Here is a 15,083-nt window from a genome sequence, read left to right as displayed (position 1 = left end):
ACTCGCTGCACTAGAACAACTCTCATACAGGCTCCTGAATAAAGTGGAGAGTTTCCATCTGAAGTGGGATCCATATCTGTCCAGAATAAAACAAACAGACTAGAACTTGGAGTGGAATAGACGTTGGAATTCTGACGAAGCACTCTCACGGATGTCAGAGTGTGGCATGCAGTAAGACCCATATAGTCAAAGGCTGGCTGTTTTGGTTTCTTTTTTTGTTTTTTGTTGTTGTTGTTTTTTCTTCTTGTTTTTGTTTATCTCTTGCTTTGTTTGCCCCCCCCCCCCCCCCCTCATTTTGGTTTGGTATTCTCTACTGTTCTGCTGCTATGCTGATGTTTTTTTTATGTGATGTAATCTGTCTCTGCAGTGGACTGTAGTGTTCTAAAAGTACAATAAAATATTAATCACAAAAAAAACTCCTGAAAGCCATAAATTTCACACCCGAGCCTCAACTCTCGTGACCCGGTACCAAACGACTCGTGGGCTGGTGCCGGTCCGCGGCACGGAGCTCGGGGGCCGCTGATCTATAAGACTGCGGCTGCTCGATCTGCTTCTCAGCCAGCGGTGTTGGGATCTGGTCAAAGTTGATTCTTGCTTGGAGTGCGAGAGGTCTCCGATCCAAATCCCAGATGAGCCCACAGTTTTGTTACGCTTAGCCTAATACAGTTAGTGCATCAGCGACATCCACGTTCTTTTCCTTTTTTAAAGGCTCAAGCTCCAGAAGTAAACTTCCCCAAGATTTTCTTCACCGGTGTTTCAGAAAATACTTTTTAAATTTAAATTAGTAGCAAAGAATTTTAAATATATATATTAAATGTAATTAGCTGAAACAAAATGCTGCTTTGTGTTTGTTATGGAACAAAAAGAATTTATTCTTTTTTTTTTTTGTCATCACCGTAAGCTGTCCTCATCGACCAACAGCTCGTCTCTGCTCGAGCTCCCCGTTACTCACATTCTCCAGCCTCCTCCAGCCCCGCCACCTCCCCTGACACCCATAATAGAGTATTCATTACTGTAGACTGCCTAGTAAATGTCATGTTGCCTGGCTGTGCTCTACACATCCATGTATAACTCAATATAACTTATTTATTTTCATAAGTCATCGCTGCTTAATTATAAATGATGCTGGCTGCCCCCTGAGAGAGTCCCGCTGCATGCTGGGATTTGTCTTTAGCAAGGCGCTGTTGACAAGAAGGTGTTTGTGGGTTGTTGTTGTTGTTGTTGTTATTTTCACTGCAACCACTTATGGAGATGTGCTTAATGTCTTTCAGATATTTGTTATGATGCCAATATTTTGCATGACAACCGTGGAGGTGTCATAGGAAATAGATACCACACTTTTACATTTTTACTAAAATGTGTTTTAGGTTATTTTTGTTGTTGTTGTTCTTTCATTCACTGCCTTTCCAGTTGTTATTTGTTTTCCTCATTTTTTCCCCTTTACCCTTAGTAGCTGTCAGTAAATTGGGCTGCCTTCAGCCCTGCCAGTCACCTTGTTCCCTTAATCACAGACCTGGCAACTGTCTTAAAGGAATGATGGATTATTCCCAATGTAACCCTTTCCCTCCTGCCCCCTTTCACTCTAGAGCTGTGCTTGGCGAAGAGAAAGCACTGTACACAGACAGTGGATGTCATTTTAGTTTTATTTTATTTCATAAAAGGACAGGTATTATTTATAGATGAACAAATCTATTGCACCTAAACTTGATGCGCGCACACAAAGAACAGTGATTTATGAATGGCAAACTCTTTCTTTTGTTCCACTACAGTATGACAGAAAATACTTTCAGCCATTTCATAAATGCACGGCTCAACATAGAAGAGCCACCTCGACGGGACAACACTTAGCTGTACATCTACATCTAAAGGTCAAAGGTCACTCTTTCGAGGATGCCAATATTCCCATTTTGGGCAGAGAAGACATGGTTTGAAAGAGGCCACCTATGTCCACTGTGAACGACCGTCTTTGGACACTGGGGGTGGCTCATGACACCAACTGCAACCTCCAGTACAATGCAACTGGAGCCCCCACTCTCACCCTGTGTCAGGTGAGCTCAGTGGGTGACATAATAGTGTGGGGACAATGGTTTCACCCAAAACCTCTGCCAATAATGACCCACACGCTTTTGCACACCTTGGACCATGTGGTGCATGATCATTAGTGGGTCACGACCCCCTTAAGGGACAATTTCCACTAAGTCTCCTCCACAGAAGAAGCTTTTTGGATGAGAGTGGAAATGTGTTCAATTAACCTAAAGAAGTCCAGTCGATTTTTCTTTCCAAGCTCATCCTCGTTAGCTCGTGCAAAATGTTTTTAAATGACTTTGCAAAAAATGTAAAAGTAAATGGTAAAGAAACGTTTTGTCAGATGTCTAAGTCCACTCTTCATTATGCATGATGCATTTGATTTTATTCACTTTGTACCTTTTAGTTGCTAGGCATTAAGAACACTTGCTTAGGGTTAAGTCATGTTTGGGAATGACAGCAGCGTAACATTGATGCCATAACCCGGTCTGTTAATGCACTGTCTCTAAAGGGCACTATATGCATAAATGAGAAATGCCAGTGACTTTTGAAAATGCCATTATGTGACACACCAGTAACTGGAATGATCTTAAAACCATTCCCAGAATACTTTGATAAATATGTTGTGTTGTATTTGTGTTCATTCTTACGGAGCCCCGCAGGGGACATGGGAGAAAAAAAAAGTCCGTTTGTGCAAAAGACGGACTTTTGCGAGATCTCACAAACGTTTTAGCCGCATTCTTCGGACGCTGGCTCGAAGCCGACCGGGAGGTCGAGGCACGATGTGCCGGGAAAGCGGTGTTCCTCCCGGCTGTAGTAGGTCTCGACCTCCCGTTAGCTTCGAGCTAACGGGAAGAATGCAGCTAAAACTTTTGCGAGATCTCGCAAAAGTTTTGCGAGATCGCGAGTTTGTTTTGCGAGATCTCGCAAAAGTTAATTTTTTTTTCTCCCATGTCCCCTGCGGGGCTCCGTACATTCTAGCATAAAATCATACGTTAAAAATAAAAAATGGAAAACCTAAGAAAATACGCAGAGAGAAATCTTTAAAGTGACCGAATATGGAGACCTGCACTGGTACAGGGAGCCAAAGGGCGTCATCAGGCTAATGTTTATGCTTATTCATCAGGGTAGTTAACTAAAATATTGCCATGTTTATGGCGCTTGTTTTCATGAAGCTTTGTATCAGTCATACATTTATTTATTTATTTTTTTTAAATCTTTGGGTGTTCAGTGTTGGAGTTTCACTATTTCAGATTTAGCGCCACAAACTAAAAATATATCTATCCATCCATTTTCTTCCACTTATCCTGGCCGGGTCGCGGGGGCAGCAGCCTAAGCAGAGAAGCCCAAACCTCCCTCTACCCAGCCACCTCCTCCAGCTTGTCGAGAGACATAATCTCTCCAGCGTCTCCTGGGTCTTCCCCAGGCCTTTCCCCCAGTGGGACATGCCTGGAACACCTCACCCAAGAGGCGCCCAGGAGGCATCCTTGTCAGATGCCTCAACCAACTCAACTGGCTCCTTTTACATGTCAAGGATTATTTTTATTTATTTTTATTTAACCTTTATTTATACAGGTAGTCCCATTGAGACTCAATGTCTCATTTACAAGTGAGACCTGTTTCAGACAAGCATATTTTAAAAAGCGGCTCTACTCTGAGCACCTCCCAGAAGGCTGAGCTCCTCAACCCATCTCCAAGAGAGAGACTAGCAACCCTTCGGAGAAAGCTAATTTCTGCTGCTTGTATCTTTGATTTCCTTCTTTCAGTCACTACCCACAGCTCGTGACCATAGGCGAGGGTGGGGACGTAGATTCCCGTTTACTCTCAGCTCCGTTTTCCCTATGACAGACCAGTACCCACTCCCCTCAGCCGTGAACTAGACCCCGAAATACTTAAACGTCTACACTCGTCCCTGACCCGGAGTGGACATTCCACCCTTTTCCGGCTGAGGATATATAATTTATTATAATGCCAAACACCTGTAAAGATCTAAACTCCATTAACATATTTTTCAGTAGCATTGCATCTTGTATATTTTCAGAATGTGGCTAATGAAGTGAGTCATATTTTTAAATGATTTTTTCAGCGTTTTCTTTAGCCTTTATTCCACATGGCAGTAGAGAGTAGCACTGGACCCGATGTACAAGAAATAGCTCCTGCAGACATTTGAAACCCTCGACGAGTCCAGTTGATGTCTTACCTACTTCTCTGTTCCTTAATGTTTTTGACGCCATTGGGTCCACTGTGGTCACCTTCATGACCACAGTGGAGTTCCCTGCGATCTGGCTCTGTCCCCGGGTACTTTAAACATTGACACTGCTGAAAAAGCCTAACCTGGATCCAACACTACAGACAAGCTAGAGACCCACCGGGTTTTAGAAAGTTACACTCCACAGAAACAGCTCTCCTTAAAGTCACAAATGACCTTTTGATGGCCGCGGACAGGCCGGGGACAGGGGTGATTGCTCAGGCCTTGTGCTATTGGACCTTAGCTCAGCCTTTGATAGTATTGATTATCAGATCTTAATCCACTGCTTAAATCATTTAGTAGGGATATGTGGATCTGTCCTCATTTATGGCTGATTGAACACTTTTGGTTTCAGTGGGAAACTTTCGGTCAGATGGAGCTGAAAATTTCATGCGGTGTCCCACAAGGATCGGTTTTAAGCCCCTTGTATTTTTCATTGCATAATCTGCTTTTAGGCCTTCTCATTAGTTGTTTCAAAATTATTTCCTACCATTTGTATGCAGACGATATCCCATTTTACATCTCCTTTAAACCTTGTGAATTTGACAACTTCCAATCCACTTCCAATGGACTGTCTTAAGGAAATTATTGGTTGGATGACAAACAATTTTCTGCAGCTGAACGCAGAGTAGACTGGGTGTTTAATTCTCGTTCCAGAGAGTATCATGCCCCAAATCAGGCAACATCTGGGTCCTTTCTCATCCGCGGTAAAGCTACTGCTCGGAGTCTTGGGTTAATTCTTGATCAATCTCTGTTTTTTGATGCTCAAGTCAAGTCTGTGACCCGTTCTTGCTTTTTTAATTTAAGAAATATTACCAAACTTAAGACTATTGTCTCCAAAGGTGAACTGGGGATGCTTGTTTGTGCCTTCATCTCCTCCCGATTAGATTATTGTGATGCACTCTTTTCCCGTCTATCAAGGCTTCTTTAAATCGCCTTCAAGCGGTCCAAAATGCCGCAGCAAGGCTTTTAACCCACAGTCATAAATTCTCTCATATCACTCCCTTGTTAAAGTCCCTGCACTGGTTTCCGGTTGGGTACAGATATCAGTTTAAAATCCTCACTCTTACTTTGATGTCTTTACGAGGACAGGCCCCCACTTATATCATTGAGCTTCTGCAGTTTGCTATGGATTCTTTTTAAAAATGAACCACATTAACCTTTGTTAGATGGAAAATTGCTGTCTATTTCTACATTACACTACTGACCACTTAATTTCTATAAGCAGGTTTTAAACAGCTGGCCAATGATGTCTTTTCACAAAGAATAGGTAGTTTTCAGGTATTCACAGCCCTTATGGCATCTAAAGGTCACCTAGAAGAAAAGGTCACTTTCCTGTACTGCATGGCTGTTTGACCGGGCCATTTTTCACATATAAAGACATTTTTGAAACGCCTTTTCAAACTCACACACACCCCTAAAAATAACCGAAGCATGGCGCGGACTGATGTGATCTAGAATTTGGGATTTAGGTATATTTTAGAAACTTGGGCATAGATTCAAATGAAACCTGGATATTGGAACCGAGCAATGGCTGTAATGTATTCATTCATGCAGATTAATGAGCTCATCCCTTACCTCATCTTCACCCCAGAAACACTAATGCTGCTCTTCAAAAGAGACACACACACACACACACACACACACACACACACACACACACACACACACACACACACACACACACACACACACACTATAACACTGAGTGGATTCTCTTGTGTGTAGAGTGGCTACTTGAGGCAGGTAATCAAGCAGGGATTAGGTGGCTGGATGCTCAGACCTCCTCCGTTATTGCCGAATATGCAGACACACTTTGGTGTTGTGTGTGTGTGTTTAAACATCAAATCACATTTTATGTATTTATTTATACCATTTATGCAGTAAATTGATTAAATAATTTCAGTTTAGTAAAAGAGTAGATTAGTGGGTTAAAATGACAAAGAAGATCATCTAAGAAATGCAAAATTCAAAATAAGTGCTTTTAAATTTTCCACCAGAGTATCACGTGCAGTTATTTTCTTACACCGCTGTTCTCAGGATCGTGTCATTCATCACTGCCATCACTCCAAACCATTAAAAGGCTATAAAGTTTTGTTTTTGAAGTACATTTAGGCCCATAAAATCAAGAATTTGAAAACAATAAGGAACATATTTGGTGTGGGTTAAAGTCTCTTATAGTCAGGATGGCCTTTAGTGACAACTGAATTAACTTCTTGGGCAAAATTGGTTGATTTGATTTAACCAACATAGCTCAAAATGTAAGGCGTAATCTCCCTTCTTAAGTACTTGATTGCTGGGAAATCACATTGCTATTTACAGCCTTTAGAGCTCTCAACACCCATGAATCTGCAAAATAACCCTAGTAACCATATTTCATTACAGTCTTCATTAAATACCTTTCTAATTGCAATTTCTTTTGTTGAGCAGAAAATAGATTTTAAAGGAGAATGCAGTTCATTTGCATGGCAATGTAGATTGTAGGAGTTCTATTTATTTATCAGCCAGCTGTTGAAACAAAACATTTTTGCAAGTCTGAATAAAGAAAAAAGCAAAACAATTGGTACAATTATGCAGCCAAATTAGACAGAAATGATATAAATATGAAAGAAGCGAAACTTTATAAATACTGACATAATTGATCATGCTATTGATCACTTTAGAATAACCAAATGTAACTTTGATGTGACTGAATATGATTTGCGTTACATCTGAGTGCATGACTTGGACTAGTTTTATAAAAGGAAACAAAATAAATTCATTTTTGCTTGATTAATAAATATAATGTCTGGTTTGCCTTCTGAAATGGCCTTTTCTTGTCACAGCTTCTCTCCTGCTCAATTATCATACAACAGAGTGCAGTTTTTAAAGCTATTTTCACTTGCTAATTTCTCTTCACCATCTCCTGGTTTTTTCAGTTTGATCAAATATTCAAGATTTAGAAGTTTGTTAACAGTTTTGCTGCATATTTCCTCAAATGACTACACTACTGAATACTAATAATAGTAATTATTCTGTTTTTTCATACAGTAGCCAATTAAAGCCCATTAAAAATGTAAATGTATGTAAAGTTCAACACCTTTATTTATGTGTTTTGTTTATTTTTCTTACTACCCTAACGATAGAGTTAAACTTGATATTTTCAAACAAAGTGAAGAATTTAGAAACTTTCCCTCCATTTTTTGGCTCACCAGGAACATAAGTGCTGCCTTCAAATATAAATGATACAAAAAAAATTAAAGGAACATTTTGAAAATACATCAGTTCTCAATGGGAAAAGGTCATGCTGGCTATGTATGCTGATACAGAATTAAAGACTACCGCGTTGTTTGATTGAGGTGAAAATTATCGACCTACAGAGGGCTGGATCCAACAACGCCCTGAAAATCTGTGACAAACTTCTGCACCAGGCTAGTCCTTTTTGTTCAACCCAGTTAATGAGATGACGGATGGTATCCTGCAGGATCTCCTTCCAGATCTATACAAGGAAATCACTGAGCTCCTGGATAGTCTGAGGTGCAACCTGGAACCATCGGATGGCCTGAAACATAACGTCCCAGGGGCGTTCTACTGATTTATGCCAGCGAGCACATGGGCCAGTCAGTGGTATCATTTCCATCCTCCAAGAACTGCCTGCATATTCTCGCCAAGTGATGCCAGGCATTGTTGTGCACCGTGTAGGGTCTGATAGTGGATTCAAGGATTTCACCCTGATATCTAATGGCAGTCAGGGTGGTGATCTCTGTTTCTCCATAGATATGACTCCCCAGAACATCAATGACCAACCAACAAACTAATAATGCTGAATAATGGTAGAGACAGCAAAATGTTCTCCGTGGCTTTTACTTTTTTTTTCGGAGATTTTAATTATTTGTTGCCGGAAAAGAGGCAATAGTAGGAAAGCATGAACCCATATGGAAAAGAAATAGAAAAAACCTGCATAAAATGTGGCCTACTTCATATAGTGAATCATATCAGGCTTTTATGATTTACTCATGAAAGTGGCCACTTTCTCATTGCTTTCATATATTGTTTTAGGAAGTATCCAAAACATACAAATTTAATTTATATAATTTTTAACATAGACTGTCAGATTTAATGCACTGAGTCCTGTTACTGAGGTAGTTTGAGAACCATGCCACTGCTCTCTCAGAGAGTCCTGACTGGAAGAGTCTAAGTTTTAAAATACAATGATCAACAGTGTCAAATGCTTTTGACAAATCAATAAAAAGGGATGCACAGTGTTGTTTTTTATCAAGTGCAATAGTAATATCATTTACCACTCTAATTCCAGCTGTGATAGTACTGTGATTCTTCCTAAAGCCTGATTGATATTCAGATAAAATGGCATTGGTGTGTAAAAACTCCTTTAACTGCTCACACACAAGAGCTTCAAGAATTTTGGCCAGCACAGATAGATTAGATATTGGTCTGTAATCAGTTAACACTGCTGGGTCGCCCCCTTTTAATAGTGGAATAACAAAAGCTGATTTCCATACTGAGGGAATTTTATTCGTATCCAGTGTGAGGTTGAAAAGTGTTGTGAGAGGCTCTGCCACAAAATCAGCTGCCAGTTTCAAGAAGTAAGGATCTAGTAAGTCTGGCCCTGGAGATTTTCTAGGATCTAACAGTTTAAGAGCTTTACAGACCTCCTCCACAGAGAAAGGAACAAAGTTAAATGGCTGACCAGAAGGTTTGTGGCAGAAGGTTTGTGCCAGATTTTACAGAGACTGGGTTTAGAGAGTCAAACAAAGAGCCAGAAGATATAAAGTGCTTGTTAAAGCAATTCATAATCTCCTTCCTATCATAAACAGGAACAGAATCCTTGAAAACATAGGTGGGTAGAGCGTGGGAGCTTTTACTCACTGAAAGAGACTTAATGATTTTCCAGAACTTCTGTGGATTATTTAGGTTCTCAGTGGTGACAGACAGATAATATTCTGTTTTAGCTTTCTTAATAGAGGAAGTACATCTGTTTCTTAGTTGTCTGAAAAGAAGCCAAGTTGCAAATATTAGGATTAAGACTTATAAAACAAGAACATTGTTTGTTGCAGCCAGCAGGAAATAAAAATCAAGACATAAAGTTGTCTAAAAATCTGAAATTACTACTGATGCTCATTATGGAACAACAAAGATTTTAGACACTAGGAATCATCATAAAAACCTGTACGCTCTGAGGTCTGAGGAATAAATGGTGACGTTGTTTTCTAAAGACCTGATTGGTTATATCAAGCATAAGCTGCTCCAGGTTATACGATGAGGTAGATCTTTATCTTATAGTGGGTGGCAGATAATGGCTTTACCTTTTCTGTAATAGTAAACACACAGAAATCTAACTGGACGTGTGTTCTTTAGTCTTTGTTTCCAATCCAGGTTCTTCTTTTTTTTCCTGCTGTCTGCCAGATGCACCGATACCTCTGTCTGTTTTCTGCCTCTCCTATCTCGCCTTCATCTTTCTACTGAACTCTTTATGAGACTGCAGTGCTCTAAAAATAATGCCTGTTAATCATACGGCTCTGAAGTAAGGAGGCTGTGTGCTGGTTCACTGCAGCTCGCGACGGTAGAAAAGAGCAAAAAGTAGTTGAACCTTCAATAAAAGGCTTGAGATAAAATGAAAAATGTTGTGTGTCAAATAATCAAAGTCTCACATTTTATTTGCTGTTCCAGACAAATTCAACGCCTACGTGACTTTAAAGGTGCAGAATGTGAAAAGCACAACTATCACAGTCCGAGGGGACCGGCCATGTTGGGAACAAGACTTCATGTTGTGAGTACCTCAAACCCTGTTTCTGCTTTGCTCTAAATTTCACTTCTCAGTGTAAAGTTTTTATGTTTTATCACTTTTATATGTTAATGTAAAAAATGCATTTAAATTGTTACATTTAATTCAGTTTCCCTGCTTCTTGCAGCATTTTTGAGCAGTAGAAAGCCTAACAATAGCTTAAATATAAAATGACAGTTCATACATCTTTATGTAGAAACTTCATACATCTTTCATCCACTGAAAGATTACGTGTTCTTTTATGGTTTAAATATTGCAACGCGGTGCTGTGCTCTGGCGTACAGATTTGCAGTATTCAAATTGAATAATGTGGGGCTGAAGTGATGCAGAAACTCACTGACGACACTCGTTGAACAGATGGCTTTGCTAGACTTGAGAACAAAATAAAGATTTGGTCAATAAGTGAAAGGTGGCTGTTCATTTGTCTATAAAAGTCTGTTACATCTGATTTAGCTTTGAAAGTAGAAGACGTCTCCTCCTCCTGCACGTCTCTGTAAATTGCCACCAGATTCAAACCCAGAACTTTGTTTCTGTCTGACAACGGATACGGAAAAGCTGCATTTCCAAAATAGGCTGAGCCTAATGTTGATACTTTCAGTATCAACCAAACTAATCCAGACTTTAAAGTTGAAAGAGTTCAAAGAAAACTTCATCTTGCACTTTTTAACCCAATGTCGGCAGGACCGTCCAACCACACGTTAGATTCCTGGTATTGGAGGCATATTTAGTTTTGGTTTCATTTCTAAGACCTATGCTATAACGCATTGCACCGAGGATCAGTCACGTTATTCTGACTCTAGCTTTGGCTTACATTTTCCTCGTTTACTTTTTTGGCTCAGTGTTGTCACTTTTATTGGCAGCAGTACGACACTAAGCTCCTGGGATGGATTAGAGCAAATGCAGGGAGAAATTGGAGCTTCAGGAGTATGTGTCAGCCCTTGGATGAATGCAGGCCAGGTATCCAATGCAAGCTGACTTGTTAGCTGGCTTTAATAGGGCTCGCTGAAATTGAAAGAGCACCAGCCGCCTGTGGGACTCCAGTCGGGCACAGGCTACTAAATGGGAATTTGTGGTTGGAGCAGGTAGGATGGATAGAAAGTGAAATGACATGCCCAGCTCAGATAAGTGGACGAGTTGGTGATAAATCTAATGAATTGTCCAGCCAGGTCTGAGTATATGTGAACAGTAGAGGGGGTGAAGCTGCAGCTGAAATAGCTGGAATCCCACTTTTCGTTTTTTTATCGTGATTCCTGAAGTGTTCTTGGTACTCTTTGATTGGTGCAGCTGCCATTTCAGTTGTACATGTCTTGTGTCGGCACATTACTTTTTAATTCCTACAGTAAATATTAAATGTGCATGTGCTTACTGTAGCAAGTAATTTGTTACTTTGTGTGCCACTTTCTTTTTTTGTGTATCATGTAACTAGCAGTTATTAATTTTAAACCCTACGTGTGCTGACATACATGTAGGGTTCACAGAATAATAAGGACTTTCTTGGCATTTTTATTCTATTTGCCAGTAACTGCTGTACACTGATACACTGATTGCACTGACTGGGAGAACAGTTAAAATAAATGCATATGGGTCAGGCTAGGATCACCAAGGATGTCTTGTACCTCAGTTCTTTGCACAGATATGCTAAGAAGCTCTGTGAGAGTATTTACAGGCTAAACTAACGAACAAACGAATCACCAATCGTCACAAATGGTAAATGGCCTGCATTTGTACAGCGCTTTACTCAGTCCCTAAGGACAGTCATCCACCCATTCACACACACATTCACACACTGGTGGTTTTGCATCCACATCGTGGAGAATAACATAAAAGATCTCCGTGTGCATGTAGTGAATGTAATGGTCTTACACAAAACAGCGAACCCCAAAATCCCGAGTGTCAGGTCAGCACTTTGCTTGAGAAAGCATGAGTGAATGAGGGCTAAATTTTAAAGTGATACATAAACATGCTTTATAAATGATTCACTAGTACAACAGTGTGAAATTGTATTTTTCTTTACATAACAGTTTAGTATTTGAATGCAGCTTGTAAAGCGCGCAGCAGTATCGCACATTAATCTCCCTCCTCTCCCCGTCTGTCTTTGTCAGACACACACACAGTTGTCAGTCGTGCATTGTGTGCTGTACAAGGGATACTGATCTTTCCTGCAGACTGATCCCTCTAGACTTGATTAGAGAATGGCGTGGAGAGATTGACTGTGAATCGACATTATTATATAACACCGTCTCCTCGCCTCACTCTTTACCTTTTACTCTGAGCTCTTTCACATCCATTTAGACCGTTATCCTCACTTCTCTCACCTTTCTCTCTTGGGAGAATTAGTTTCCCAGAGTCAGTATGAAGATTTTTTCGTTTTAGTTAAGTAAAATATTAAGTTTTATGACCCAAAAAGTTGACTCTGTTCATCTGGATGTAAGAGGTCACCTGGATGAGCGACAGACGTTTCTCCCACTGAAAACGCTGCGATCAGATGAACAGAATCATCCTTCTGGGATTTCCTTACCTGGATGATTGAGCGTGCCTCGAGATATTATGACCTCAATTGTTGAAAAAAGCACCACACAGCCCCCCATGCTGTAGCTAAATGGCTAATTAACTCCTGAGTCTCATTAGCAGCAGTTATGCTCAGCAGGGCGCAGAAGCAGTGCGCTGGCTTTGAGCCACGTTCGAGGTATCAAGAAGGAATTTCAAGGTTTCAGTGAGACGGTCATATCTGTCGTAGGACCTCCTGAAATGTGTTTTTATGTTTTATTAATGGATGAAATCACAACATATCAAAGCAAGGAACTAACACAAATGATAATATTTTTTTAAATAATAAGGATTCACTAAATGGACTTGGTTTCAAGTCATGGTGGGCCTCTGCACTCAGGTTTAAACTGGTGACTCTAGATATTGTTCGAGGTGTTGCTGTGATAGAGATCTGCAGCAGTTCTCGACCCACAGTATATAACACAGTAAATCCAATAGTCCAAAAGTTTTTCTCTGAAAACACACGTACTCCTCACAGCTAGCATGCATCTTCTTCTTTTTGTACTGAAATGACATTTTCCAGTGTGATGCATTGTAAATATCAACTGTATGACCAGCAGGACTCACTCTAAATATGGTTGCGTTGCTCAGGAACAGTGAAGACGTCACCTCCTCACAGCTGGATAGTGACTGTGCCGAGACCCTGCCAGATGTGCAGTCTGACTCTTAGGCCTCACCGGGAGCACCGGGCACATCTGTGGCTTTAGATTCTTATATTGTTTCTTCTCAAGGTTCTTTAAACGGATGATTACAGACAGAAGTTACCGTGCGTTCAGATACAAAGAGGGATGGCAGATGTCTAAGGTTACACAATGTTTGTGCTCATGTTTACTGTGTGTGTGTTAGTGAAGATAGGAATTAGCATGCCTATGTCACACTGGGCATCTGTGTTGATCAGGAGTAGATTTCATAGTGGTCGGATAACCAGCTTCACTGCGGCGTGCTGGTATCTTGGCTCGGATGAAGCTCGGATCAAAGAAAAAAGTCAGAGATGAGTTTGGACTGATGCTAGCTTGCACTCAACCGTCATGCCAAACCTTTCACTCCTGCCCAAAATTAAAAATAAAGCTGAGAACAGTAACTGCTTTGCCAGCTGCACTTAGGCCATCCTTTCACACTCGATCTCTCACCTGCTGATTGCATTCGCTTTCTCTCTCTGACACTCTGCAACCTTCTGAAATCCCGATTTCTGATTTTTGAAAGCCGCAAGATATCTGTTCTACGAGATATCTGTTTAGGCTGACTGTTTACTTTCAAAGTAAACAGTCAGCAGAGAGATGTGGCTCAGAAACAAAGGACACTCCAACACTCACCCTGCTTTATTGTCTCCTTTACTCTTAATGGATCCATAATTTCCAAAATGAACATCATCATGTGCTAAATATGAAATATGATCCAGACTATAAATGCGGGGCAGTTTTCTCAAAGACTTTCATTAAATTTGACTCATTCTTGGAGCCAAATAAGTTGCCCCCTGCTGGCCATCAGAAAGAATGCAGGTTTGAGGCACTTGGCTTCACTTTTAAAGCCCAACTTTATATTTATATTCGTGCACAGGATATTACCATTATACATAATGGTGAGCGAGGACTAATGGTGAGGTTTAGCTGAATCTTAGTGGTAGTAGTAATGGCCTGCATGAGTGTATTTTCTAAAGAGCCTATACCTATAAGACCGGAGCTTTCTCAGTTAAACCTCGGGTAACGTCACAGGTGGAGATACTGTAAAAACATCTGGCAAGGACCTGTATCAGGATAGAATAGAATAGAATAGAATAGCCCTTTATTGTCATTGTACATGTCCTATGAAATTGTGGAATTCATCAACAAAATTATCCTGTAATAAATATTAAACTTCTGTATTATAGCAGTCTTTGAATGAAAGCAGTAATAGCATCAGGAAGGAAATACAAATGTATAGAAAAACATTTTGCTTAAAGGTCACTGCCAGCTGGATTTGCTCAGCAGAGGTTGTTTCAAAGCTGAGGTGTCCTTGTGGCCACGGCACGGTCACCTCTGGAGACATGTGTTAACTTTGGAGTAACCACAAGGATCCCACCTAAAGGTCTGACGCTGAAAACCGTCTCATACCAGTTCTGCTGTGTAGTCTGTGCCTTATATGCTTGAGCTATCAGTAGAAAGCTAAGATCAGTTAATTACTTAGTGTACCTAATCCTGACTTCTCTCCGTGGGTCAGTCTGTCCAGCAGTGTGTTGGTGAGCAGCATGTCACCGAGTACCAGTGCAACTACTCTGAGATTCAGCTTAGTTGCAAAAGGCCACGATTGCATCCTTTGACATTAAATAGATTAAATCTGCACATTTATTCTCTGTAGATACTGAATGTTTACATTAACTTCTGACATTTGTCCTAAAAAGAAAACAGACTCAAAAATTATGCATTTAGAAATTGTTATTTGTAACCTTTGTGTTTGGCTTGCTTGTGTGTGGTTTTGCTCTGTTTTGGAGTGAATCTTTCAGCC

The 15,083-nt window shown here is 40.4% G+C and overlaps 1 protein-coding gene across 8 annotated transcripts in view; it reads left to right on the top strand.

The window, feature by feature from the left end:
• unc13ba (unc-13 homolog Ba (C. elegans)) overlaps positions 1–15,083 on the top strand; it is a 207,586-nt gene that overhangs the window by 25,498 nt on the left and 167,005 nt on the right. For all 8 annotated transcript variants that reach the window (XM_085179929.1, XM_085179932.1, XM_085179931.1 and 5 more), the window contains exon 3: positions 9,941–10,040. In XM_085179929.1, the coding sequence (XP_085036055.1) occupies positions 9,941–10,040 (100 nt within the window). The remainder of the gene's footprint in view (positions 1–9,940; positions 10,041–15,083) is intronic.

Source organism: Neolamprologus multifasciatus, chromosome 12 (genome assembly GCF_963576455.1).
Source record: "Neolamprologus multifasciatus chromosome 12, fNeoMul1.2, whole genome shotgun sequence".
Taxonomy (NCBI): domain Eukaryota; kingdom Metazoa; phylum Chordata; class Actinopteri; order Cichliformes; family Cichlidae; genus Neolamprologus; species Neolamprologus multifasciatus.
This window is presented reverse-complemented; position numbering and strand designations above follow the sequence as displayed.